This window comes from Sus scrofa, chromosome 1, assembly GCF_054392235.1.
Source record: "Sus scrofa isolate SSC_HxYL_T2T_F1_AM1 chromosome 1, Sscrofa_HxYL_maternal_Yorkshire_Landrace_v2.0, whole genome shotgun sequence".
NCBI classification, from domain to species: domain Eukaryota; kingdom Metazoa; phylum Chordata; class Mammalia; order Artiodactyla; family Suidae; genus Sus; species Sus scrofa.
In genome coordinates this window covers 246796258-246822822 of record NC_139383.1, presented here as the reverse complement: position 1 = coordinate 246822822, position 26565 = coordinate 246796258, and the positions used below count along the sequence as shown (strand labels likewise).

The following is a 26565-nucleotide window of genomic DNA, read 5'->3' as shown; positions in this document are numbered from 1 at the left end:
TGGGTGTGGCCCTAAAAAGACTAAATACATACATACATACATGAATAAATAAACAAAGTAAAAGGAGAAAGGACAAAATCCACAGAGAATCTCAAGGTGGGTGACAGAAGAAAATTCACACATGTCACAGCAGGGCTGAAAGGGGAAGTGCTATGGAAAACTGGAAAATAAACAGATAACAATAGGAGGGAGTGAGATGGACTGGGAGTCTGGGGTTAAGAGATGCAAATCATTACATTCAGAATGGATAAACAATGAGGTCCTACTGCATAGCACAAGGAACTATATCCAGTCTCTTGGGATAGACCATGATGGAAGATAATATAAGAAAGTGAATGTATACATATATATGTATGACTGGATCACTATGCTCTACAACAGAAATTGGCACAACATTGTAAATCAATTAAAACTAAAAAATTTTTTTTTAAATAATAAAGCTACTGTGCTGATGAGAGACTGCAGAAGATCACTACATTTCACATGCTGGGAACAGTTACGACAGTGAGTGATTACTATAGCCAAATGGAAGTCAGAAGAAAGTAGGACTGCTAAGTTTATATTCTACAGCCAAAACTGTGGTATGGCTAACAGTGGTACAGGAAGAGACTTGAAAAAAAACTGTGCATAGCTGACTTTATACAAGTGAAGAAGCACTTGGTCTCACTCTGACATCACTATAAGTGAGAAACGGAATAAATAAGGTTTATAATCATGACAAAGAGGCAACCAGGGAGAAGTCTGATAGCAAATAGCCTCTTTTCGAAGCCCTGTTCTTTCAGCTTCCAGGACACCACTATCCTGTTTCTCCTTCCTCTCAGTTCATTCCTTCTTAATCCTCTGTCCCTCTTTAAATGCTGGTGTTCTCCAGGCTCTTCCCCAGGCCCTTTACTTACACTATCTACTTTCCCCAAGCTTTCTCATCTACCCCTGTGGCTTCAACTGACCAAAGTATATCTCCAACCCGGCCTTCTTCCATGAGTGCCAGGTTCAAGTTTCTAACTATCTTCTGCAACTTTCTTCCTACCTGTCCTGTAAGAACCTCAAATATAAGCTTGTTCATAACTGATATTATATTATCTCCTATCCTAATGAGTAGCACACTAGCCACTCAATCATCCAAGAAAACTCTTTGTTCTACTTCCTTAACATCTTCTATTCATCCTTTTCTATTGATTCTTCCATTTTCATCTTAGCCCAAACCCTCATAATCTTAACCTTTAACTATTATAATAAAGTTTCCTAAGTGGTACAAATAAGCAGCAATATATAAAAAGCTCAAAGGATTAGGAGTTCCCATTGTGGCTCAGTAGGTTAAGAGCCTAATGCTGTCTCTGTGAGGATATGGGTTTGATCCCTGGCCAGGTATAGTGGGTTAAGGATCCAGTGATGCCTCAAGCTACAGCTTAGGTCACAGATGCGGATCAGATTCAGTGTTGCTGTGGCTGTGGCATAGGTCCCAGCTGCAACTCCAATAGAGCCATGGCCCAAGAATTTCCCTATGCTTCAGGTGCAGCCGTCAAAAGAAAAAGAAAAAAAAAAAAAAAAGCCCAGAGGATTAGAATGTTTCCCCATAAAAAAAGAGTCATTCTATGTCTGAGATGCACTGTAAAACTCACAAAGGAATTTCACTTCAGTCACAAATTTCATAGCAATTTTAATATATTTTCTTGTGGGACTCCACTGTGCCCAAAAACAAATAAAACCTTGTAAAAGAGAGTAGGCCTTGAAGTTCACATCATGGCTCAGCGGTTAATGAACCCGACTAGTATCCATAAGGACGCAGGTTCAATCCCCGGTCTTGCTCAGTGGGTTAAGGATCCAGTGTTTCCATGAGCTGTGATATAGGTCACAGATACAGCTTCGATTCATGCAGATACAGCTTGGCTTCAGTGTTGCTGTAGCTCTGGCATAGGCCAATGGCTACAGCTCCAATTGGATCCCTAGCCTGGGAACTTCCATATGCCATGGGTATGGCCCTAAAAAGACACACACACGCACACACAAAAGAGAGCAGACCTTACGAGAGATAAGAGTAGAGATAAGGAAACTGACACTCAGAGAGGCTAAGTGATTTTCTCAGTCCTTCAAAATGATATTCTACATTTTTTCCCCTTTACTAGGTCAAGAAAAAAAATTGCTAAAATATAAAGAAAAAAAAGGAAATATCATTTTTATGGCCAGAGCTTACAATTATAATATACTAAATCCTATGTCTTATGTAGGCAATGCTACTAACATTTACTCATTTTCATTAATTAGATGAAGGTAGGACATTTTACTCAGTAAAACAAAAGGATTTTAAGCACAGAAATCCTCATCTTCGAAAGCAGGCAACTTGGGTACACACAGTCCTCACAAGCATAACTACATTCCTCCAAGGAGGCTTCTGAGAATCCAAGAAAGATTAAGTTAGGTTTAATAGCATGCTAAGTATGTTATACTATAGCTAATTCTGACCATTAGGAAAATCTGGCTAGGCAGTATTTTCACCAACATAAACTAACTGGAAGTTTACTTGAATACATAATTCACTTCTAAGAACAGATTAAAAATTCGGGAGAAAACAAAACTGCAGATGTATTTCACCTACCACACACCTCATTTGCTCCTCTAATTTTCTTTTCTTTTTTTGTTTTTGTTTTTTATGGCTGCACCCACAGCATATGAAAGTTCCCAGGTTAGGGGTTGAATCAGAGCTGAGCTGCTGGCCTACACCACAATTATAGAAACACAGGATCCAAGCCTCGTCTGTGACTTATACCACAGCTCGTGGTAATGCCAGGTCCTTAACCCACTGTGGGTCCAGGGATCGAACCCACATCCTCATGGATCCTAGCCGGGTTTGTTAACTGCTGAGCCATGAAGAGAACTCCCCATCTCTCTAATTTTCTAAAAGAATATTTAACATGCTATTAAAATATGTTTTTAGGCACTTACATATTTTATAAATCTTAGATATACACAAAATCACGAGCTTCTTCTACTTGTCTAATCCAGTCTGATTACCTTGGAAAGATTATCAAATATCATAGACATGCTGCTGCTACAAAGTACTTACAACATAAAATCTTGTTCCCAGGAAGGTTGATCACCACGAACTGCTACAGTTGTGCTCTTCACATTTTGCACTTTCAGGGTCACATATGTGTTAAATTTGTCTTTGAAAAACATACAAAACAAAGACGTAATACTTAGTGCTTAGATTGTTACCAAATCTCACAAGGCCTTTGGAATTAAGCAATGTCTAAATTACAGTATTACATGTAGGAAAAAAACAAAATTATATATTGTACAGTACAGCATCATTCTAAGCATAGAGCTACAAAAAGTTGTAAAATACATTCTCAAAAACATAATCTATAACAATATTTTTCAAATTTAAGAAATATTTCTAACTAGTGGATACATATACACATAATACAAACACAAAAGCTTTAGGAAATAAAATATGAGATACACTGATATTTCCTTTTCTAACTTATTTAATTAAAATGTTAATCACAACCAACTAAATAGATTTTATTGCCCACCAACAGTTTGAAAAAAATAATAATCTAATTGATTTTGTAGGAGAGAAGACATGCAAATTTAATAAAATGTATAAAGAAATAAGTACCATAGAGAAAGAGAAAAAAATCCAGAAGAGGAAAGAAGAGTTACCTCTAGCTGTTTACAGGACAAGAATTGAGGAAAAATCCTCATAAAGGAAGTAGATTTCAAGCTTAATCTATTGAGTGTGGCCTAAAGCACAACTTACATAAAAAGAAATATTATTACAGAGTTGTAAAAAGGAAATTCTCTAACTTGAGTGTATAAGTTGAGTACTAAACAAAGATAGGTTTGAAAAAAAACAAAGGTAGGTGGCCTGGATCTCAAAACTCAGAAATCTAACCTAATGCTTAATTAACACAGCACATTCTGTGACTTCCTCTGTATATCCATGATTAAGGGCACTGAATTGAGAGTTCACTTTTTCGTTTTTTTTTCTTTTCTTCTTCTTTTTTTTAGGGCTGCACCTGTGGCATATGGAAGTTCCCAGACTAGGGAGGGGTCCAACTGGAGCTGGACCTGCCAGCCTACACCACAGCCACCACAATGCCAGATCCAAGCCACATCTATGACCTACGAAGCAGCTTGCAGTAACGCTGGATCCTTAACCCATTGAGTGAGGCCAGGGATCAAACCCACACCTTTGTGGACAATAGCTGTGTTCCTAACCTGCTAAGCCATAATGGGAACTCCCAAGAGTTCACTTTTCTATGAAAGAAGTTAATAATAACTTGGTAAAATGAAAAAAAATTATCATTTTTGACTCATCAAATTGTCAAAGACTGCTTAAAACAATTACCTCATATTAGACATGTGAGAAAATGGGCTCTGTCATGCACTTTCAGCAAAATGTAACTCTCTTAAAAATATCAATGAATTAAATGAAATCAATGATTTTTTGAAAGACTGCTTTTAAATCACATCAAGTTATGTGGAGAAGGACATAATAATTAAAAACTGGCCTTACCTGGTGAACCTTGGAATTTGGCTCTTTTAACTGCAAGAGAGAAAAAGAAGATACCATGAAGAATTTTTGGAAATTAATTTATTCAATCAACATTTCTTGAGTAACTACTAGATGCCAAAATTAGAGTTAGAACAAGATTTTTTAGGTCTAAATTATTAAAGAAAAGACGCTAGGACTTTTAATCAAACCTGGAAGGCAGAGAGTAAGAAGAAGGGCCCTTAAAAGCCATCCAATCTAATCACTTACTAAGGTCAGAAATCTCCTACAGCCTCCTGACAAGAAGGTAGAGGGAACTAAATTACTACTATGGCGGGCAACCAATTTCATGTCAGGTATCATTCTAAGGTTTAAATTACATATGTTCCTTTACTTAAAACCCATCATAGGAACTCCCTCATTGTATTCATGCCAAAAGAAGCACTTAACAGGCCAGATCTAGACAAAAGGTTTTAAACAAGAGTGAGAAGTAATTTCTGGGAATAAGCAGTTATCAAGAAGAGCTCCTGTCCAAATGATCACAAAGAGCTCAGTTTCCAAAACATCAGTGGAGAACAACAAAAGACGGAATCCCACACTGGGAGTATAGCATGCTAGTCCTTAACAAAGGTCAAAGACCAAACATTCAGGAACCTGCTAAATTCCAGAAAGCACCAACTACCTTTCTGTCAATGAAGATTAGAACTAAGTGCCACAGGGAGGGAAAAAAAGGAAAGCTCAAGATCCAGGGCCTGAAAAGGATACTCAAGGGTACAGATCTGTCATTCTCCTTGTCCAGCATCACAAATCAGTTTCATTTTAGCTTACCTTCAAGTCCTGATTTTTCCAAGAGATGGGTAATTCAGTACATTTTACAAGGCCCTCTCTATTTTCCTGGTGCTAAAATCTATTTCTTTTCATTGAATCAAAGTATGCCTCCCACTGGACTGCTGCTTTTAGACTCATGTCAATTCCTCTTCCCAAATATTCTTCAATTTCATTTAATTCAAGACTTACTGTAAAAGCTACAGTAATCAAGACAGTGAGGTAGTGGCATAAAAATAGACATAGACCAATGGAGTAAAATAGAAACAAATATAAATATATTATATAAAATATAATATATAATTACATAAATCATAATAAAATAACATATTATCCTTGCCTCATACCATATGCAAAACTTAACTTGAAATTAATCATTAATAAAACATGTGGGAGTTCCCATCGAGGCTCAGTGGGAACAAATCTGACTAGCGTCCATGAGGATGCAGGTTAGATCCCTGTTCTCACCCAGTGGGTTAAGGATCCAGCATTGCTGTGAGCTGTGGTATAGGTCACAGACAAGGCACAGATCTTCAGCTGCTGTGACTGTGGCGTAGGCCAACAGCTACAGCTCGGATTTGACCCCTAGCCTGGGAACCTCCCTATGCCGCAGGTATAGCCCTAAAAATAAAAAGAAAAAGAAAAAGAAAAAGAAAAAAAGAAAAAAAAATGTGTTCCTCAAAGACCCTGTTAAAAAAGTAAGTCACAGACTGAGAAGAAATATTTGCAAAACCTATCTGTTTTCTTTTTTTTTTATGGCCACAACTGTGACATATGGAAGTTTCCGGACCAGGGACTGAACCCACACCACAGCCGTTACCTATGCCACAGCTGCAGAAACACCAGATCCTTTAACCCACTGCTCCTGCCAGGGATCAAACTTTCACCTCCAAAGTGACCCGAGCCACAGCAATCAGATTCTTAACCCACTGTACCACAGCAGGAACTCCAAAACATATAAGACTAATAAAGGACTATAAAAAAGAAATCTCAAAACTCAAAATTAAGAAAACAAAGAACCCACATTTTCAAATTGGACAGAAAATTTGAATAGACACTTCACCAAAAGGGATGTACAGGTGGCAAATAAGCATATGACTAGAAGCTCAATGTCATTAGTCATCAAAGACATGTTAATTAAAAACATAATGAGAGGGAGTTCCCATTGTGGCTCAGCAGTAATGAATCCAACCAGTATCAATGAGGATGCCAGTTTGATCCCTGGCTTCACTCAGTGGGTTGGGTATCTGGCATTGCCATAAGCTGTGGTGCAGGTCGCAGACATGGCTCAGATCTGGCTTTGCTCTGGCTGTGGCATAGGCTAGCAATTGTGGCTCTGATTTGATCCCTAGCCTGGGAACTTCCATATGCTGCTAGTGCAACCCTTAAAAAAAGTAAAAAAAGAAAGAAAACAGGGTGCAGCCCTAAAGAGCAAAAAAAAAAAAAAAAAAAAAAGAGAGAGAGAGAGATAACACTATACACCCACTAGATTATATAAAATTTTAAAATATGACAAAGCCAAGTGTTAATGAGAATGAGGAGCAACTAGAACTCTCATAAATTGCTGATGAGAATACAAAGTGGAATAATCATTTTGGGAAACAGCCTGGCAGTTTCTTACAAAGTTATGCATATCTATCATATATTCCAGAAATTAGCCTTCTAAGTATTTACCCCCAAAAATGAAAATTTATGTCCATACAAATACTTGTGCATGAATGCTCCTAAGAACTTTATTCATAATAGCCAAAAACCTAGAAAGAACCCAAATGTCTTGATTAACTGGTAATTAGATAAACAAATTGTGGCATATCTATACAATGGTATACTACTCAGCAATAGAAATGAAACAGCTACTGATACTCAGCAAAAAGCAATTGAGAAGCAAATTTTGCTAATTTAAAGAAGCTAAACATAAGACCACATACTGTATGACTCCATTTATATAAATAACGTGCTAGAAAAGGCAATACCATAATGGAAAGTACAGCAGACAAAGGAACATGACAACATTTTGGGGTGATGGAATTGTCTATATCTCAACTACAATGGCATTTACAATGACTACATTTGTTGGTCAAAAATCAAAAAATCTTTTTAACAATTCTACACTTGGGAATTTACTTACATATAGATTCCGTCGGTACAGAAAGAAGTCTATATCAGTTAATAAAATGAACCAATGGTTATAATAGCAAAAAAAATTAGGGGCTGAATTGCAAGACTGATATTATTCAAGGTCCAAAGCGTTTCTTGTCTAAACGTGACAAGAAAACTTTAGAATTTTCAGAAGAAAATATAAAGGAACAAATACTCTGTATGATGGCGGAATGGATTGATTGATAGACAAATAGAAAGACATATTTTAGAATAAATATCATGAAAGGAAAAACTGCATGTCAACTTGAAAGTGATTATATCTTGAAAGAAAAGGGACTGAGACTGTAAATGATGCTTTAACTTTTATCTATATTAGTTTTTTAATCTGAATATAAACAATAAACGTTAAATCTAGGTGGTGTGTACGTGAGTATGTAATATATTATTCTCTATACTTTTTCCTTTTCTTTTCTTTTCTTTTTTGCTTTTTAGGGCCACACTCACAGCATATGGAAGTTCCCAGGCTAGAGGTCGAATCGGAGCTACAGCTGCTGGCCTATGCCACAGCCACAGCAACACGGGATCTGAGTCATGTCTACAACCACAGCTCACGGCAACACTGGATCCCCGACCCACTTATCAAAGCCAGGGATCGAACCCGAAACCTCATGGATACTAGCCGGGTTCATTTCCAGTGCGCCACAACAGGAACTCCCTTTTATAACATTTTTACTCTTGTATATGACATGGTCCTCTATGCTGAGCAGATGGTATGATGATCTATGTAAAAAATATGAAAGAATCAACCAAAAAACTCCTGGAACTAAATAAGCAATTATGACAAGGTTGTAAAATACAAGGTTTGTGTACAAAAGTAAATCATTTTCCTGTATACTAACAATGAATGAGTGAAATGTGAAGTTACAGATACATTACCATTTACATTAGCACCCCCCCAAAAAAGAAATACTTAGGTATTAAATCTAACAAAATTTGTATAAGGTCTCTGTACAAATAGAGTTTGCTATGAAGCAAACTACAAAACTGATGAAAGCTAATGAAGAAAAACTTAATAAATAGATATTCCATGTTCATGGATAGGAAGACTTGATATTGTCAAGATGTCAGTTCTTCCCAACTTCATCTATAGATTCAACAAAATCCTTATCAAAATCCTAGCAGGTTAGTTTGTGGATATGGACAAACTAATTCTAAAATTTACATGGAGAGGAAACAGACCCAGAATAGCCAACTCAGTACTGAAGTAAAAGAACAAACTTAGAGGACTGACACTACCCAACCTTAAGACTTATTATAAAAGCTAATAGTTATTAAGACAGGAGTTCCCATCGTGGCTCAGTGGTTAACAACTCCGACTAGGAACTGTGAGGTTGCGGGTTCGATCCCTGGCCTCGCTCAGTGGGTTGGGGATCTGGTGTTGCCATGAGCTGTGGTGTAGGTCACAGATATAGCTAGGATCCCGCATTGCTGTGGCTCTTACGTAGGCGGGCGGCTACAGTTCCTATTAGACCCCTAGCCTGGGAACCTCCATATGCTGTGGGTGCGGACCTAAAAAGACAAAAAAAAAAAAAAAAAAAAAAAAAGAAAAGAATAGTAATCAAGCCCCTTATGGTCTAAAAAAAGAATAGACAAATAGACCAATGGAACAAAACAGAGAGCTAGAAATAGGCCCATATAAAAAACAGTCAAATGATCTCTGACAAAGGAGCAAAAGCAATACAATGGAACAATGATAGTCTTTTCAACAAATGGGGCTGGGACAAATTTCGACATGTAAAAAAAAATTAATCTAAAATTACAGAAATTAACTCAAAACGAATCATAGACCTAAATGTAAAATACTAAAACTAAAAAACTCCTAGAAAATATCATAGAAGAAAACCTAGATGACCGAGGATGTGGTGACAATTTTTTGCATACCACACCCAAGCAACAATTCATGAAAGAATAATAGATAAGCTTGAGTTCCTTAAACTAAAAAACTTCTGCTCTGTGAATGACAATTCAAGAGAAACAAGCCACAGGCTAGGAGAAATAATTTGCAAAAGACACAACTAATAAAAGACTGTTATCCAAAATATACACAGAACTCTTAAAAATTCAACATAAGAAAACGCACCATCTGATTTTAAAATTGGCCAAAGACCTTAACAGACACCTCATCAAAGACACACATATGACAAGTAACTACATGAAAAGATGTTCAACCTCATACGTCATTAGGAAATTATAGAGTAAAATATCTATCTATAAAATGATGTTGAACAAGAAGGAAAAACTAAATTAAATGGATAAGTCCTTTGGGCTCCCTAGTTCAAAATACTCTTCCTCTGCTGAAGAAATCCTGAGAAAGATGGGAAGCAGAATCTTACAACTCACTGCAGAAGCCAAAGGGAGCAGACCTAGGTGCAGCAATCATGCTTCCAACTTGAATTTTGAATGACTGAAACAAAGATACAGGGTTGGTTAGAGAAAGCTGCACAGATGTTGGGATTCCAATAGAAGGATGTGACTGTCCAAGTAAGTGGAGTTCTGAAGGACAACAGTGTATGTCCAGCAATGTGAGAACACCACAATGACCATTACTGTTAATGGATGTTATGAAGTTTTATGCCCATTTCCCTTTTTACTTCCATTTTACAGTTAAAGAGAAACTTGATCTTAGAGAGGTTCTGTGGCTGGGAACATCACATGGACAGTTAATAATGGAGCTAAATAATAGACTCTAAGTCTATTTCTTTGCATTTCACCAGAATGCCATCCCAGAAGCAGCTGCAGGAGGAAGAGAAAAAAAGAAAAAACATTGTCCCTATCCTAAGGAAGGTGAAAGAGAGAGAAAAAACAATGCGAATGTACAGAGGAAAGAACTAATCATATAATTCACCATGAACCTAGAAACCAAAATGTAGTTAAGATAAAGCAATCTAAAAAGAAAGGACAGATAAGTAAGACTAGGATTAATAATCAAAGACGTCATCAAATAGAAGTAGAACTGGGATTAAGGACATGGATGAAACAGAGAAAAGCAAAAAGAAGGAACAACAATACAAAAGGCACGGAGCACTTTTTCAGTCCAATGAGAGGCAAAGTCCATTAGGGGACTAGTTAGACAACAAGGCTAAAACAAGAGAATTGTGGTATCCCAAATCCAGAGCTTTTCCTATTTAATTTCTTCAAAAATAAATCTTTCTAAATCTGCTTTGGGGAAAAAAAAAAAAAAAAAAAAAAGCATGAGGAGAGAGGATACCAGGAGAGACTAGAAATGAAGTAGATACCTTTTGTTTCTTTTCAGTTTTTCCAGGCATAGCCCATCTTTTTTATCATCACCTACTCCTCTATGAAACTGCACCAATATGCCTTCTGTCCTGTCACTGTATCCTATCACTGTATTAAAGTCTTAACCCTTTCTAAATTGCAGATGCCTTTGAAAATTTAACAAAAGCTACAAGCTTGCTCTCCAGAAAAATGCATGTGCATCCACAAAACAATGTGCATATCAAGGAGAAATCCATGCAGGTTAAGACTGTCTGCTAAGGAGTTCTTATTGTGGGTCAGCTGGTTACAAACCCATCTAGTATCCATGAGGATGTGGGTTCAATCCCTGGCCTCACTCGGTGGGTTAAGGATCCGGTGTTGCCATGAGCTGTGATGTAGGTTGCAGAGCCGGCTTGGATCCCGTGTTGCTGTGGCTGTGGTGTAGGCTGGCAGCTGCAGCTCCAATTTGACCCCTAGCCTGGGAACTTCCATATGTACTCCCCCCCCCAAAAATGAAATGATGTGAAACAACATTGAAACAAAGTATTCATTCCAGTTACCATTTTAAAACTGTCATGCCACTTCCTTCTGGCTTCCATGATTTCTGACGAGAAATCCATAGTAATTCACATTATTTTTCTCCTATATTGGGAAAGTATAATTTCTCTCTTGTTGGCTTCCGTATTTTTATCTTTATGGAAGTTTGATTATGATGTGTCTTTGTGTCTTTCCTTGGGTTTCCCTGTTTGGAGTTCGCTCAGCTTCTTAAATCTGTAGATTTATGACTTTTGTCAAATTTGAGCAACTTTCAGCCATTATTTCTCTGGATACTTTTTCATCCCCATTCTCCTTTTCCTTTCCTGGGATTCCGATAACACGAATGTCAGATCTATTGTTATAATTTCACAGGTCTCTGAATTTGTTTTCATCATTTCCCCCTGATCTCTCTGTTGTTCAAATCTTAATTTCTATTATCCCATCTTCATGTTCTCTGAATCTATGTCCTCTCTCTTCTGCTATTAAGCTCATCCATTGAGTTTTTTAATTTTGGTTATTATATTTTTTAGTTCTAAAATTTCCACTTGGTTCTTCTTTGTACCTTTTATTTCTGTGCCAAGAGCTTCTAGCTTTTCCTTTATTTAGTTCAATTACAAAGTTTCTACAATAAGCTTCTGACATTGCCTCAAGCTGCAGCATACATCACAGATACAGCTCAAATTCAGTGTTGCTGTCACTATGGCATAGCCCTGCAGCTGCAGCTCCAATTCGACCCCTAGCCCAGGAACTCCCATGTGCCACAAGTGCAGCCATAAAAAGAAAAAGAAAATTAACTAAGCTCATTTGTATCATATTTTAGATTCCACATATAAGTGATATATATTGTCTTTCTCTGTCTGATTTACTCCCTTAGTATAGTAATCTCTAGGTCGATCCACGTTGCTGCAAATGGCATTATTTCTTTTTTATAGCTGAGTAGCATTCCACTGTATGGACATTTAGGTTTTTTCCATGTCTTGGCTATTGCAAATAGTGCTGCTATGAACATTGTGGTGTATTTACCTTTTAGAATTAGAGTTTCCTCCAGATATATGCCCGTCAGTGGGATTGCTGGATCATAAGTAACTCCATTTTTAGTTTTTTTAAGGAAACTCCATACTGTTTTCCATAGTGGCTACACCAGTTTACATTCCCACCATCAGAGTAAGACGATTCCCTTGCTACACACCCTCTCCAGCATTTATTGTTTGTGCACTTTTTAATGACGGCCATTCTGACCAGTGTGAGGTGATACCTCATGGTAGTTTTTATTTGCATTTCTTCTGTCTGTCTGTCTGTCTTCTTAGGGCCACACCTGTGGTATATGGAGGTTCCCAGACTAGGAGATGAATCAGAGCCATAGCTGCTGGCCTACACCACAGCCACAGCCACTCCAGATCCCAACCTACACCACAGCTCACAGCAATGCCATATCCTTAACCCATTGAGCAAGGCCAGGGATGGAACTCACATCCTCACAGATACTAGTTGAGTTGTTGAAATCGTTCCTGCTAAGCTACAACAGAAACTCTGAATCAACAATTTCCTCAAATTGTTAAATAATAGATTAATCAACAGACTTTTTAATCTATCTAAATATGAAGTTAATTTCAAAATAGTATTTTCAGTTAAAGCTGAGAAGAGCTCCAGCAACTGCACACAATCCCTCCTCATCATCTAATTCCACACTATCATCAGGTGTGAAAAACAAGGAGAAAAGTAAGATGTGTGAAAAAGAGAGAAAATGACTGAAAACAAGCTAAGACTCGGGCCAACATGAAAACCCTGGAAGTTAGGGCTAAAGAGAAAATGCACAGGCAGAGCATTTGGCTCCAGGTTCCTTACAAATAAAAAGTAAAAATAAGAGATCACCTTTGCTTCTTTTTTAATATTATGCCTAATGCTCAAAACACTGTAACTTCAGTTTCTGAGTTTTCCTGACCTTGCTAAAGAATCAAATCTATAACTGGCACCCTTGAGATTATAGGAAATAATCCTATTTACACTGACTCTGCATCCAGTGACCTGGTTCCTCAGGCACCAGGAATGGCTAACCTGCCTTGTTCTAGACTGTCTTTCTCATGAAATAATTTCCAAAGCCTTGTACCTTAGTGCCCTGTTTGCAACCTCCTGTTTTAGAATCCACATTAAAGTGTTACCTCTTAAATACAATAGCCACCATTTCTTTTTTATTTAAACATTAACATTTAAAAAGATGGGAATCATATATAACCCTACTGCCCTGATTTCAATCTGGTATAGTATACATTTTTTTTAATATAGTTGCAATTATTAATATAATTTTATTATACTTTTACATTTGCCAACTATTTGGTCATAAAGATGTACTAACTGTAACATCTGTCAAACAACTGACCACAGGAATTGACTGAGGTGTTCTGACTAGCAAGATGTCTTTTTTCCTTCCTTCTCCTTTATGAACAACTACCAAGTGGCAGGGCATTTTCTACTGTGGCAAACGTAGCTACACCAAGCAGACCCATTCTCTAGAAAGGAGGACTATTCTGCCACAAAGCAGCAGGGCAGCCATACCAGATTTGAAACTGCCAAAGCAAATTTGCCAAATATAAATAAAATTCTACACAAAGAGAAGTTTCACCTAGCAAGGTAATTTGCAGTCAGGACTCCCTCCTCATTTCCTGAGGTTGTGGGATCACTTAACTGGCAATCAGGGCCCTATGTTAAAATCTAAGATGAGGCTTCTAACAGGAAATGGAGAGTGAGGCTACCTAAGATATACTCTTCCTGTTTGTAGAAGGGGAAAAGGCTACATATGAATGAATATCTCACTATTTGTGGGTGAAAAAACATTTAAATTGTTTATAAGAAGACCATGAAATGATTAAAAAGCAATATAAGAAAAATGGCACTCAAGGAGTTTCCATCATGGCTGAGTGGTAAAGGAACCCAACTAGTATCCATGAGGACACAGGTTCAATCCCTGGCTTCACTCAGGGGGTTAAGAATCTGGAGGTGCTGTGGCTGTGGTGTAGGCTGACAACTGCAGCTCCAATTGAACCCCTAGCCTGGGAACTTCTATATGCCAAGAGTGTGGCCCTAAAAAGACAAAAAAAAAAAAGAAAGAAAGAAAAATACCACTCAAAAGCAAACACTTTTAAAATTATGTATTGCAGGAATTCCCCTGTGGCACAGTGAGTTAAAGATCTGGTGTTGTCAACTGCAGCAGCTGGAATGCCACTGTGGCACAAGTCCAGTCCCTGGCCTGGGAACTTCCACATGGCACAGGTGTACAGAAAAAAAAAATTATGTTAAAAAAAAAAATTTGTACTGCAAAAAAAAAATTTAGGCAGTATTTCACAGCTTCTAAATTTTTAAAAAATAGAGTCACAGAAGCAAAATTTAAGAAAAATAAGCTGGATTTCCCGTTGTGGCTCAGTGGAAACAAATCTGGCTAGCATCCATGAGGATGCAGGCTCAATCCCCTGGCCTCGCTCAGTGGGTTAAGGATCCGGCATTGCTGTAAGCTGTAATATAGGCCAGCAGCTACAGCTCTGATTAGACCCCTAACCTGGGAACCTCCATATGCCATGGGTGCAGCCCTAAAAAGAAGAAAGAAAAAGAAGCTCAGTGAGATAAGAATATTAAAATAAACATTAAAAAATATAAATTTCATTAGAAATAGTGATAGAAGAGTCAACTTTGAAGAAACTGAAGTGATAATTTAAAAGATAAATTTAAGGAGTTCCCTGGTAGCTCAATGGGTTAAGGATCTGGCACTGTCAGTGCTATGGCCTTGGGTTTGTTCCCTGGCCTGGCAACTTCTGCATGCCGTGGATGTGACCAAAAAAAATTGTTTTTTTTAAGAAAGAAAGTTTTCTTCAGATGAAAAAAGAGCTCAAGGGACATGATGGAAGAAAGTACGAGAAAAAGAATGTATATGTATAATTGGATCACTATGCTGTACAGTAGAAACTGACATAACACTATAAATCAATTATGATTAAAATAAAAAATTTTTTAAAAGAGTTCAAGGGTCTAAGATTAATGGGAAAAAAAAAAACAGACTCACAAACATAGAGAACAGACTGTGGTTGTGAAGAAGGAAAGAGGAGAGAGTGGGATGGATTGGGAGTCTGGGGTTAGTAAAAGCAAACCTTTACATTTAGAATGGATAAGCAATGAGGTTCTACTGTATAGCACAGGAAACTATATCCAGTCTCTTGGTATAAACCATGATAGAATATAAGAAAAGGAATGTGTATATATACACACATACACACGAGTGACTGGTTAACTTTGTTGTACAGGAGAAATTGGCACATTATAAATCAACTATACTTTAATTAAAAAATAAAAAGATTAATGAAAAAAGAAGGGATCATACCTAAAAATATTTTAGTAAAAAAACACCATCTATCTACATTTTTGTAATTACAAAATGACCCCAAAAATGGCAAGCCAAGTACTTTATACCTAGGCACCTGACATTCACCTATGGAAAGAAATCCATTATACTCTAGGTGCTCTGCTAAAATAAACACTGTATCATAAGCCCTGAGCTAACAAGGAAAGTAACCTAATACAATTCTCCATGTATTTAAATACCTCTATCTACAGCATGACTGCACCATCCTGTCCCTCTTTGATTAATTCAAAAGTGATCAGCAGCCCCAAGGGCAGTCATCAGTAGACAGATGCTCTCAAAGAAAAACTGTGCTAAAAATAGACATTTATAAGGGATAGTGACTGACCATATCAATCAGCACCTCATTTAGGGAATAGAAATGTGAATCACACAAACAAATCAGAGAAGTGAGGACAAAAGAAGGGGGAAAAAATCAAGGAGGAAAAACTCAACATTATGTCTCCACTGCACACTGACAAATTCCTAAGGCATAAGGGGTAATAAGATAGCCTCTTTATTACAATGCATTTGATGCTGAACAACCTTTTAATTTCCAAATTAAGCTGTATTCTCTGTGAAGGTCTGATTCCTGTTCTTGCTAGGAAACCTAGTTATGTGGCTTTGCTGGTTTTCACAAGGCTAGGCCCACATCTGACAATTATCTTATCTTTACTTCCTTTTTTATCCTCAGAGGTGAGGGAAAAAATAGTGCATTTGAGCAATCTCTGGTAACTTAATCATGATTGGAACATAGAGTGGGGACAGGAAATGGCAAGAGTGGAGGAGAAAGCTGAGGATGACCATTAAATGTCTTGTAAACCAGTCCAAGGAATTTGGAGATCAAGACTTTATCCTGAGGGATTTTAAGCAGGGTTTAAGCCCTGATCAGATTTACATTTTAAAAAAAAGTGATTCTTACTGCAGTATACAGAATAAAATAAAAGGCCAAGACCATTTTAAAAGAATTCCAGATTATCAAGGATGGTAGCCTGTACCAAAACAGGAAGAACTAGAAGGAAGATGAAGCTAAGAAGAAAAATGTGATAATATTCTTTTTTTTTTTTTCTTTCTTTTCTTTTCTTCTTTTGTGGCTGCCCCACAGCATATGGAGTTCCCAGGCCAGGGATCAGATCTGAGTTACAGTCGAGACTTACACTGTGGCAATACCAGATCCTTTAACCAAATGTGTGGGGCCAGGGATCAAACCCCATGTCCTTGACACTGCAGAGATGCTGCTGATCCCCTTCCACCACAGTGGGAACTCTGGTGATGACATTCTTAACAGGAAAGCCAAAGCCTGGGAAAGCTGGAGCAATCACTACAACTCATGGCTGGCATGTCCTTGCAGAACTGGAGATACACTGAACACCGGCTACCCTATACCCACATATAAAGTACAGCATAAAGAAAGTAAGCAACAGGAGTTCCCATCGTGGCGCAGTGGCTAATGAATCCGACTAGGAACCATGAGGTTGCAGGTTCGATCCCTGGCCTTGCTCATTGGGTTAAGGATCTGGCGTTGCCATGAGCTGTGGTGTAGGTCACAGACGTGGCTTGGATCCACGTTGCTGTGGCTGTGGTGTAGGCCAGCGGCCAACAGCTCCAATTAGACCCCTAGCCTGGGAACCTCCATGTGCCATGGGAGCAGCCCTAGAAAAGGCAAAAAGACAAAAATAAATAAATAAATAAGCAACAAAGAGATGAAGGGGAGAGAGTAGCAAATAAATAGGTTTTAGTCCAATACCCTGCTTGCCCTAAGAAATACTAAACATGTTCTTCTTAAAGAAACTTCTAACGGGAAAGAGTAGAGACTACTGTTTATCCTAACAAAATTAGATCTTACTGATCAACCCTTTAAACTATACACACATATAACTTTGATTAAAATGGTTTTTTTAAAGTAATGCTGGCAGGAAAGGACAAAGAAAAAGTTTATACAGAAAAAACATTTAGCTTAGTGGTTAACTGTAATTGGTCCCAGAATCTGATTGAGGAGGTTACAACCCCAGCTACTTCCATTTATTTGCTGTGTGATCTTGGGCAAGTTAGTTCTTAATCTGTCTGGGCCTATGTCTAAATTTCTTTAAAATACAGTTAAGTGATATATGAAGATTAAGTTAATAAATGTAAAGCACTTAGAACAGATTCTGGCGCACAGTAGGCAGTCAATAAATGTTAGCTATTACACTGATGATTGTTAATGTTGTTACCAAAACTGGTAAAAAGTAAATTATGCAAAAAGGAAAATCCACTAATATATGACTCCTATAAAAATAAATATATGACTCCTGTCCTTAATAAATTCACATTTCCACATGTTCAAAATATTCATTCTTCAACAATGAACATTAATATTATCTCTCTTACTAAGTTTCCCAATTTTTTTTCAAATATACTGTCAGTCAAAAATAGTCTCCTTGGGGGGAGTTCCCGTCGTGGCGCAGTGGTTAACGAATCCGACTAGGAACCATGAGGTTGCGGGTTCAGTCCCTGCCCATGCTCAGTGGGTTAAGGATCCGGCGTTGCCGTGAGCTGTGGTGTAGGTTGCAGATGCGGCTCGGATCCCGCGTTGCTGTGGCTCTGGCGTAGGCCGGTGGCTACAGCTCCGATTCGACCCCTAGCCTGGGAACCTCCATATGCCGAGGGAGCGGCCCAAGAAATAGCAACAACAACAACAACAAAAAAAAAAAAAAAAGAAAAAAAAAAATAGTCTCCTTGGGAGTTCCCATTGTGGCGCAGCAGAAACAAACCCAACTAGTATGCGGGTTCAATGCCTGGCCTCAATCAGCGGGTCAAAGATCCAGTATTGCCCTGAGCTGTGGTGTAGGTCGAAGACATGCCTTGGATCCTGAGTTGCTGTGGCTGTGGTGTAGACCGACAGCTGCAGCTCCTATTCAACCCTATCCTGGGAACCATACCACGGTTGCAGCCCTAAAAAAAAAGAAAAAAGAAAAAAGAAAAAGTCTCGTTATGGAGTTCCTGCTGTGGCACAACAGGATCAGTGGCACCTTAGGAGCGCTGGAATGCAGGTTCGATCCCCAGCGTGGCACAGTGGGTTAAGTCTGGGCGTTGCTGCAGCTGCGGCTTAGGTCAAGACTGTTGCTCAGATCTGATCTCTTGCCTGGGAACTCCATATGCCACAAAGTGGCCAAAAAAGGAGGGGGGGGGTCTCCTTTCTCTAAATTGTCACAGCAGTTTATATTTACTTTTCTTTTTTTTTCCACTTTTAGGGCTGTACATGGGGCATATGGAAGTTTCCAGGCTAGGGGTTGAATCAGAGCTACAGCTGCCAGCCTACAGCACAGCCACAGCCACCTGGGACAGCTGTCTGTGACCTACATCACAGCTCATGGCAATGCCAGATCCTTAACCCATTGAGAGAGGCCAGGGATGGAAGCCACATCCTCAAGGACACTGATTGGATTCATAACTCCCCATATGTACCTCTTGCTTTCCATCTTCCCCTAGCAATTATTTATATCAAAATTTTAACTCCTATAATGGGCAAAAACGTCTTTAAGGACAAAATTCTTTTTTTATTCATCAGATTATTTCTCCAAAATTCCTTGAGTATTATCTTGGTAAGGGATCTCCAAGATAATTCATTTTGTTAGAACCCTAACACTCCCTCCCCCAAACAAACACCATAAATACTTCTTTGTAACAAGACTTTCTTTGGTAACCAGACTACCAATTCCCTCGCATAATTAGAAATCTATGGGCCTTACATATAACATTGGTTCATGGAATATAATAGTAATAAAGCAGTTTTGAGTTCATATGTTAATGCTACACCTAAAGTACAAACATGGAATTAGCTTTTTTACTTATACACTTTAAGGAGTAATGGATTATCTGTGCCCAATACTTGAATGTATGGACATACTAAAGAGCTAAGGCCACATCTAGTTGCCTTCATAAAACATAAGGACCAGTGGCCATTTCTCTGTGACAGTTAGACAATGGAATTTGTGGTTGCAGGACTGAGGTTCTTTGGGGACCCAATCAAAAGTATTCTACTGATCCCTCTTTAATGTTGATATATAATAAAACAAACAAAAAAACCCTTCAAATTTCATATTTGGCAAAGGAATCATCCCTTTCTTCCCCACTAGATCCTGGGAGGCAGCATTAAAGCTTGCTTATGTTTTATCCAGACTTTGTAAATCTGTGTTCTCTGTACAAAAGCCCACTAATTTAGAGGCACCAAACATTAGTCTTCATTCAGATTAACCCAAATGTACATTGTGTGCCACAAAAACTAGGCCCTAGTGGAAATTTTTTATTTTTGGGGGGGGCCACACCTGCAGCACATGGAAGTTCCCAGGCTAAGGGCTGAAACTGAGCTGTAGCTGCCAGCCTACACCACAGCCACAGCACCACCAGATCCAAGCCTTCTCTGCGGCATATGGAAATTCCCATGCTGCAGCCAAAAAAAATAAAATAAAATAAAAGTTAAAAAACACCCCAAAACAAACAGAAAAAAAGCAGATCTCTTAAAGTCTGTAGGAACATAGACGTAGAAATACAAAGTTACAACACAAATGCTATAGTGAGAGTTCCCGTTGTGGCTCATTTGGTTATGAACACAAAGTAAGGATTTAGGTTTGATCCCTGGACTCAGTCAATGTGTTAAGGATTTAGTGTGGCTGTGGTGTAGGCCAGCAGCTGCAGCTCCAATTCAACCCCTAGCCTGGGAATTTCCATATGCCGCATGGGTGCAGCCCTAAAAATAAATAAATAAATAAAACAACAAAAAAGCTATAATGGAGATAAATACAAAACATTCCTTGGAATAGGATTATAGAGGTGATAGTGAGAACTGTGAAAACAATAACTTTTTTGCTTATTTTTATTTGTGGTTGGGGTTTTATTGGCCACGCCTGCAGCATGTGGAAGTTTCCAGGCTAGGGATCAAACCAGCACTCCAACAGTGATCCCAGCCACTGCAGTGACAATGGCAGATCCTTAACTTGCTGCACCACAAGGGAACTCCACAACTAACACTTTTGAAAACACAGTGCCACTTAATCCCTTAAATGCTCACTTAATCCCTAAAGAAACTATGAGATAAGCAGTGGTATTATTTCCATGTTACACTTAAGGAAACTGGGTTTTGGTAAGGTTTACACAATTTGTTTAAGGTTACATAGCCAGTAAACAATGGAGGTGGGCTCAAATTTGGCAGTCTGACTTCAAGACCTACCTACACATCCACATTCTTTTGGGGGGCGGGGGTAACTGTATTATTATTTTATTAAGGAATCCACTTCTGTGACTGTCGTGAAGCCCAGGCTGAGCTAACTGTGACAGGTTATGATGGCAACAAGACCTCAACTCTAGACTTTCTGAGCATAACCACTGTCATCGCTTTCTACCTCAACGGAAACCAGACTCAGGAGGCCTCAATCCCTGCTCTCTATTCCTGGAAGATGCCAAAGCCAAGAATGTAAGAGGCTTTTTCAGAGATGACAGCTTCTGTCTTCCCAGAAGACAAGCCCTCTACTTTGTTTTATGAAGCAAAGAGCGACCCCAAACCATGGACAGGTTGGGACCTGCACAGGCCTCAATAAGACCTACCTACATTCTTATCATTACAGTAGGTTGCCATCCTCCTGATCTGGAGAATATAGGTATCTTTCCAGTAAGCATTCTTACTAGCTTGCTCAACTTTGAGTAGAAGTAGCCTAAGGAATTAGGTAATCTCCTTGTTTTTCCATCAGATGCCCCCTAGAGAAGGGCTCAATAATGACACCATTAAGTGACATGCATGTACACTGGGGGCCTCCCAAGGAATTAGATGAGAGGATTGGAAAGATATACAGAGCTTCACATAGATGTTTTAATTCAATTCAGATCTGTAAAATATATTTGTCCCTCTGTTTTGAAGCTTTTCTGCCTGCTGCTAAAGATGTTTTCTGTGTATATATATATGTGTGTGTAGTATAAAGTACATAAATACTTTATAAAACAATCTCTAAGTATCCGAATGTCAGCTTTCCTAACTCAGGGATAAGACATATTTAAAAAATAAAAGATGGAATTCCCACTGTGGTGCAAGGAGATCTACAGTGTATCTACAGTGGCAGAGAGGTGGGTTCAATCCCTGGCCCAGCACAGTGGGTTAAGGATCTAGTGCTACTGAAGCAGTGATATAGGCCCAAACTCTGGCTTGGATTCAACCCCCAGCTCACGAACTCCATATATTGCAGGGTGGACAAAAAAGAAAAAAAAAAAAGTGAGAGATAGATACTGAGAAGTCATTGGAAGGTCAGGGTACACAGGTGACATGATCTGATTTATATTTTTAGAAGACAGCTTTAATTACTGCCTGGAGAATGTACTGGGGGGGGCGGGGGGGGGCAAAAATTTAAGAAAAAAAAAATCTTCGTTGTCCAGCTAAGAGAGATGGTGGCTTGCATTAATGTAGTAGAGGCAGAGATCTGGGAAAATTAAGTATGTGAAGGATTACGAATTAGTTTCTGGAGCCAAGGCAGAGCAGATGAGCATTACCAATCCCTGGTACACAGATATTTTTACATTTTACATTCATCCTTCAATATTTATTGAGGGCCTACCTTCAGGTGCTGTGCCACGTAACACAGAGGTATAAACATTCCCTGCTATCAGAGGTCTCAATCTCAATCTACAATAGGAGTGGCAGCACCAGACAATGTGCTGTTGATACTCAGATTCTGTTTAAGTCCAATCAAAGCTGAATGACATTCTCCAATTTCAAGATTCAAATGAACAATTTAATTTGTATCCAGGTCCAAATTTGGATTCAAGAAGGGTTACAGTAGCCAATGTTCAAAAAATCAAGATAAGCAAAAGACTTAATAATCTCAATTCAATCCTCAATTGTTTGCCTAGACCCATCTTAAACTTAATTTCCCAAACTGTAACTGTGATTCAACTCTCAAGGACCCCTTCTCTTTCACTTTCCAATCAAACAAGTCCTGTCCATCCACCTACTTAATAGTGCTCAAATCAGGGAGTTCCTGCTTGTGCAGCCAAAAAAATAGTGCTCAAATCAATCCACTATTCTTTATCTCCATTCCATTAACCTAAGAGGCTAAGCCATCCTCATCTATCACCTGGTCAACTGCAGATGCCCACTAATTAGCCTTCAGTTTTCAATCCTACCCTATCCTCTAGTTCTACCTCATGATCTTTTTTTTCCCCTTTCTCAGCCACATCCACAGCATATAGAAGTTCCTGGGCCAGGGATGGAATCTGAGCAGCAGAGGGATGTGGGCTACGCCACAGCTGAAGCAATATTGGATTCTTAACCCACTACACTAGGACAGGGATCAAACCTGTGCTGCCACAGGACAATGCTGGATCATTAACCCCCTGCACCACAGGGGAACTTCCCATGATCTTTTTACAAATTAGGGGATTCCCATAATTTGCACAGGCAAAAATAAAACCCTATTATTTATTCCCAGTTCTTTTTCTTACAATAGTTATAACGAGTTGTATTTACTTATTTATTTTTGATCTCCTGCTATCTCTTCACCCACTAGTCTGTGACTTACGTGACAGCAAGAACTATGTTTTGTTATCTGCTACTCATTCACCTGACACCCTGTCAAATGTCTGCAATATAAAAGGCACTAACAAATAACTGAGTGAATGATAAATGGATGTAAGAACAGATGCTATAAGGGACCTAAAAAAAGAGAAAATTCTGGTTTTCGACCGAGACTTTATTTGGATTTGGTTTGTGAAGAGGGAAGCAAATTTAAGCAGGATCACAAAGTAGGCATTCTTCCGATGGAAAATTAGACTAGAAATGCACACCTTCTGTAACTAAAACAATATTTCACACATCTACTTGGGGCAGACTCCCAAATGAGTTTTCTATCAAGTCCCAGAACTCATGGTGCTTTTTACAAAACACTAAGAGAACTTTAAAAATTACTATAAGGAGAAAAAAAAATTAACAGAGTCCTATCATGGCTCAGTGGAAACGAATCTGACTAGGAACCACGAGGCTGCGGGTTCGGTCCCTGGTTTTTTTTGTTTTTTTTGTTTTTTGTCTTTTTGCTATTTCTTTGGGCCGCTTTCGAGGCATATGGAGGTTCCCAGGCTAGGGGTCGAATCGGAGCTGTAGCCACCGGCCTACGCCAGAGCCACAGCAACGCGGGATCCGAGCCACGTCTGCAGCCTACACCACAGCTCACGGCAACGCCGGATCGTTAACCCACTGAGCAAGGGCAGGGATCGAACCCGCAACCTCATGGTTCCTAGTCAGATTCGTTAACCACTGCGCCACGACGGGAACTCCCGGTCCCTGGTCTTGTTCAGTGGATTAAAGATCCGGCATGGCCATGAGCTGTGGTGTAGGTCACAGACATGGCTCAGATCTGGTGTTGCTGTGACTGTGGCACAGGCTGGCAGCTACACCTCTGATTCAACCCCTAGCCTGGGAACTTCTATATGCTGCCAGCGCAGCCATTAAAAAAAAAAATTGCTATAAGGAACAATTCTAGCCACAAAGATAATAATCTCAGTTACATTTGTATTATCAAGAAAATAGAGGCGTTCCCTGGTGGCCTAGCATTTAAGGATCTTGCCCTGTCACTGCTGTGGCTTGGGTCACTTCTGTGGCACAGCTTCGATCCCTGGCCCAGGAACTTCCATATGCTGCAGGCAGAGCCAAAAAAGAAGAAATATCTTAAGTTATGCCCAATAATAAGGAAATATTTTAGCAAATCATAAAATGGAATAATATGTAAACATTTAAAACAATGATAAAGAATTTTTTTGCCACACCCACAGCATGTGGAAGTTCCTAGGTCAGAACCAGAGCCATAGCAAAGAAAAGGCCAGATCATTAACCCACTGAGCCACAAGGGAGTTCTAGATCTATCTTTATTGATATAAAAAGATGTCCAAAGTGGAGTTCCCATTGTGGCTCAGTCAACGAATCTGACTAGCATCCATCCATAAGAAAGCAAGTTCAACCCCTGGCCTTGCTCAGTGGGTTAAGGATCCAGCATTGCTGTGAGCTGTGGTATAGGTTGCAGATGTGGCTTGGATCCTGCGTTGTTATGGCTGTGGTGGAGGGTGGCAGCTGCAGCTCGGATTTGACTCCTAGCCTAAGAACATCCACGTGGAGTGGGTGCGGCACTACAAAGCAAAAAATAAATAAATAAAAATAAAACACAGCTTCTAAATCACTGAGATACAGTAATACTAAAAGTCATCAACTGAATTTTCAAAAAATTGGAATCCAGTTTTTGTTGTGGCTTAGTAGGTTAAGAACCTGACACTGTGTCCTTGAGGATGAGGGTTCAATCCCCGGCCTTGCTCCATGGATTAAGGATCCAGCATTGTCACAATCTGCAGTGAAGGTCACAGATGCTCAAATCTGGCGTTGCTGTGGCTGCAATGTATGCCTGCAGCTGCAGCTCCGACTTAACCCCTAGCCCCAGGAGCTTCCATTTGCAGCAGATGCCATATGCCATAGGTGCGGCCATTAAGAAAAAAATAAAATTAAATTAAAAAACTACAAATTGCTATCTCTGAGAGATCTGCTTTAAAGTCAACATTATAAGGGAGTTCCCGTCGTGGCGCAGTGGTTAACGAATCCGACTAGGAACCATGAGGTTTCGGGTTCGGTCCCTGCCCTTGCTCAGCGGGTTAACGATCCGGCGTTGCCGTGAGCTGTGGTGTAGGTTGCAGACGTGGCTCGAATCCCACGTTGCTGTGGCTCTGGCGTAGGCCAGTGGCTACAGCTCCGATTCGACCCCTGGTCTGGGAACCTCCATATGCCGCGGGAGCGGCCCAAAGAAATAGCAAAAAAAAAAAAAAAAAAAAATCAAATTACACTGTTCTGAAATCCCTGGAGTTCCTGTCGTGGCTCAGTGGTTAACGAATCCGACTAGGAACCATGAGGTTGCGGGTTCGATCCCTGCCCTTGCTCAGTGGGTTAAGGATCCAGCGTTGCCGTGAGCTGTGGTGTAGGTTGCAGACGCCGCTCGGATCCCGCATTGCTGTGGCTCTGGGTGTAGGGCGGTGGCTACAGCTCTGATTAGACCCCTAGCCTGGGAACTTCCATATGCCGCAGAAGCAGCCCTAGAAATGCCAAAAAGACAAAAAATAAAATAAATAAATAAATAAATAAAGTTAACATTATAAGAGAGTTCCCATTGTGGCTTGGCAGTAACAAACCCAACTAGTATCCATGAGGATGCGTGTTCAATCCCTAGCCTTGCTCAGTGGGTTAGGGATCCGGTATTGCCCATGAGCTGTGGGGTAGGTTGCAGATGCAGCTCAGATCCTGAGTTGCTGTGGCTGGTGGTATCAGCCAGCAGCTGTAGCTCCAATTCGACCCCTAGCCTGGGAACTTCCATATGCTGTTGGTCCGGCCCTAAAAAAAGAGACCAAAAAAAATAATAAAAAATAAATTCAACATAATAAGACCAAAAATAAAAGACTGCTAGGTTCTACTCCTAGAACTGTATTGTGGGATGTTTTGTTTTGTTTTGTTTTGTTTTTTTCCTTATTACAAGACTAGTATATATTCACTGTATAAAATTTAGAAAATATTGGAATTCCTATCATGGCTCAGTGGAAACAAATCTGACTAGTATCTGTGAGGACTCAGGTTCAATCCCTGGCCTCACTCAGTGTGTTAAGGATCCAGCATTGCCATAAGCTGTGGGGTAGGTTGCAGACAAGGCTCTGATCCCAGGTTGCTGTGACTGTGGCAAAGGCCGGCAGCAGCATCTCTGATTCGAACCCTAGCTTGGGAACCTCAAGTGTGGCCCTAAAGACAGAGAGAGAAAGAGAGCGAGAGCTAGAGAGAGAGTGAGAGCGAGAGCGAGAGAGACAAAGAAAGAAAGAAAGAAAGAAAGAAAGAAAGAAAGAAAGAAAGAAAGAAAGAAAGAAAGAACGAACGAAAGAAAGTCAGTCAGTCACTGCTGATGTAATT

At 39.4% G+C, this 26565-nt stretch overlaps 1 protein-coding gene across 1 annotated transcript in view; it reads right to left on the bottom strand.

The window, feature by feature from the left end:
• Positions 1 to 26565, bottom strand: part of UNC13B (unc-13 homolog B) — a 239668-nt gene that overhangs the window by 183853 nt on the left and 29250 nt on the right. The window contains 2 exon segments of the mRNA NM_001435262.1: positions 3062 to 3161; positions 4520 to 4549. Of these exon segments, the coding sequence (NP_001422191.1) occupies positions 3062 to 3161; positions 4520 to 4549 (130 nt within the window).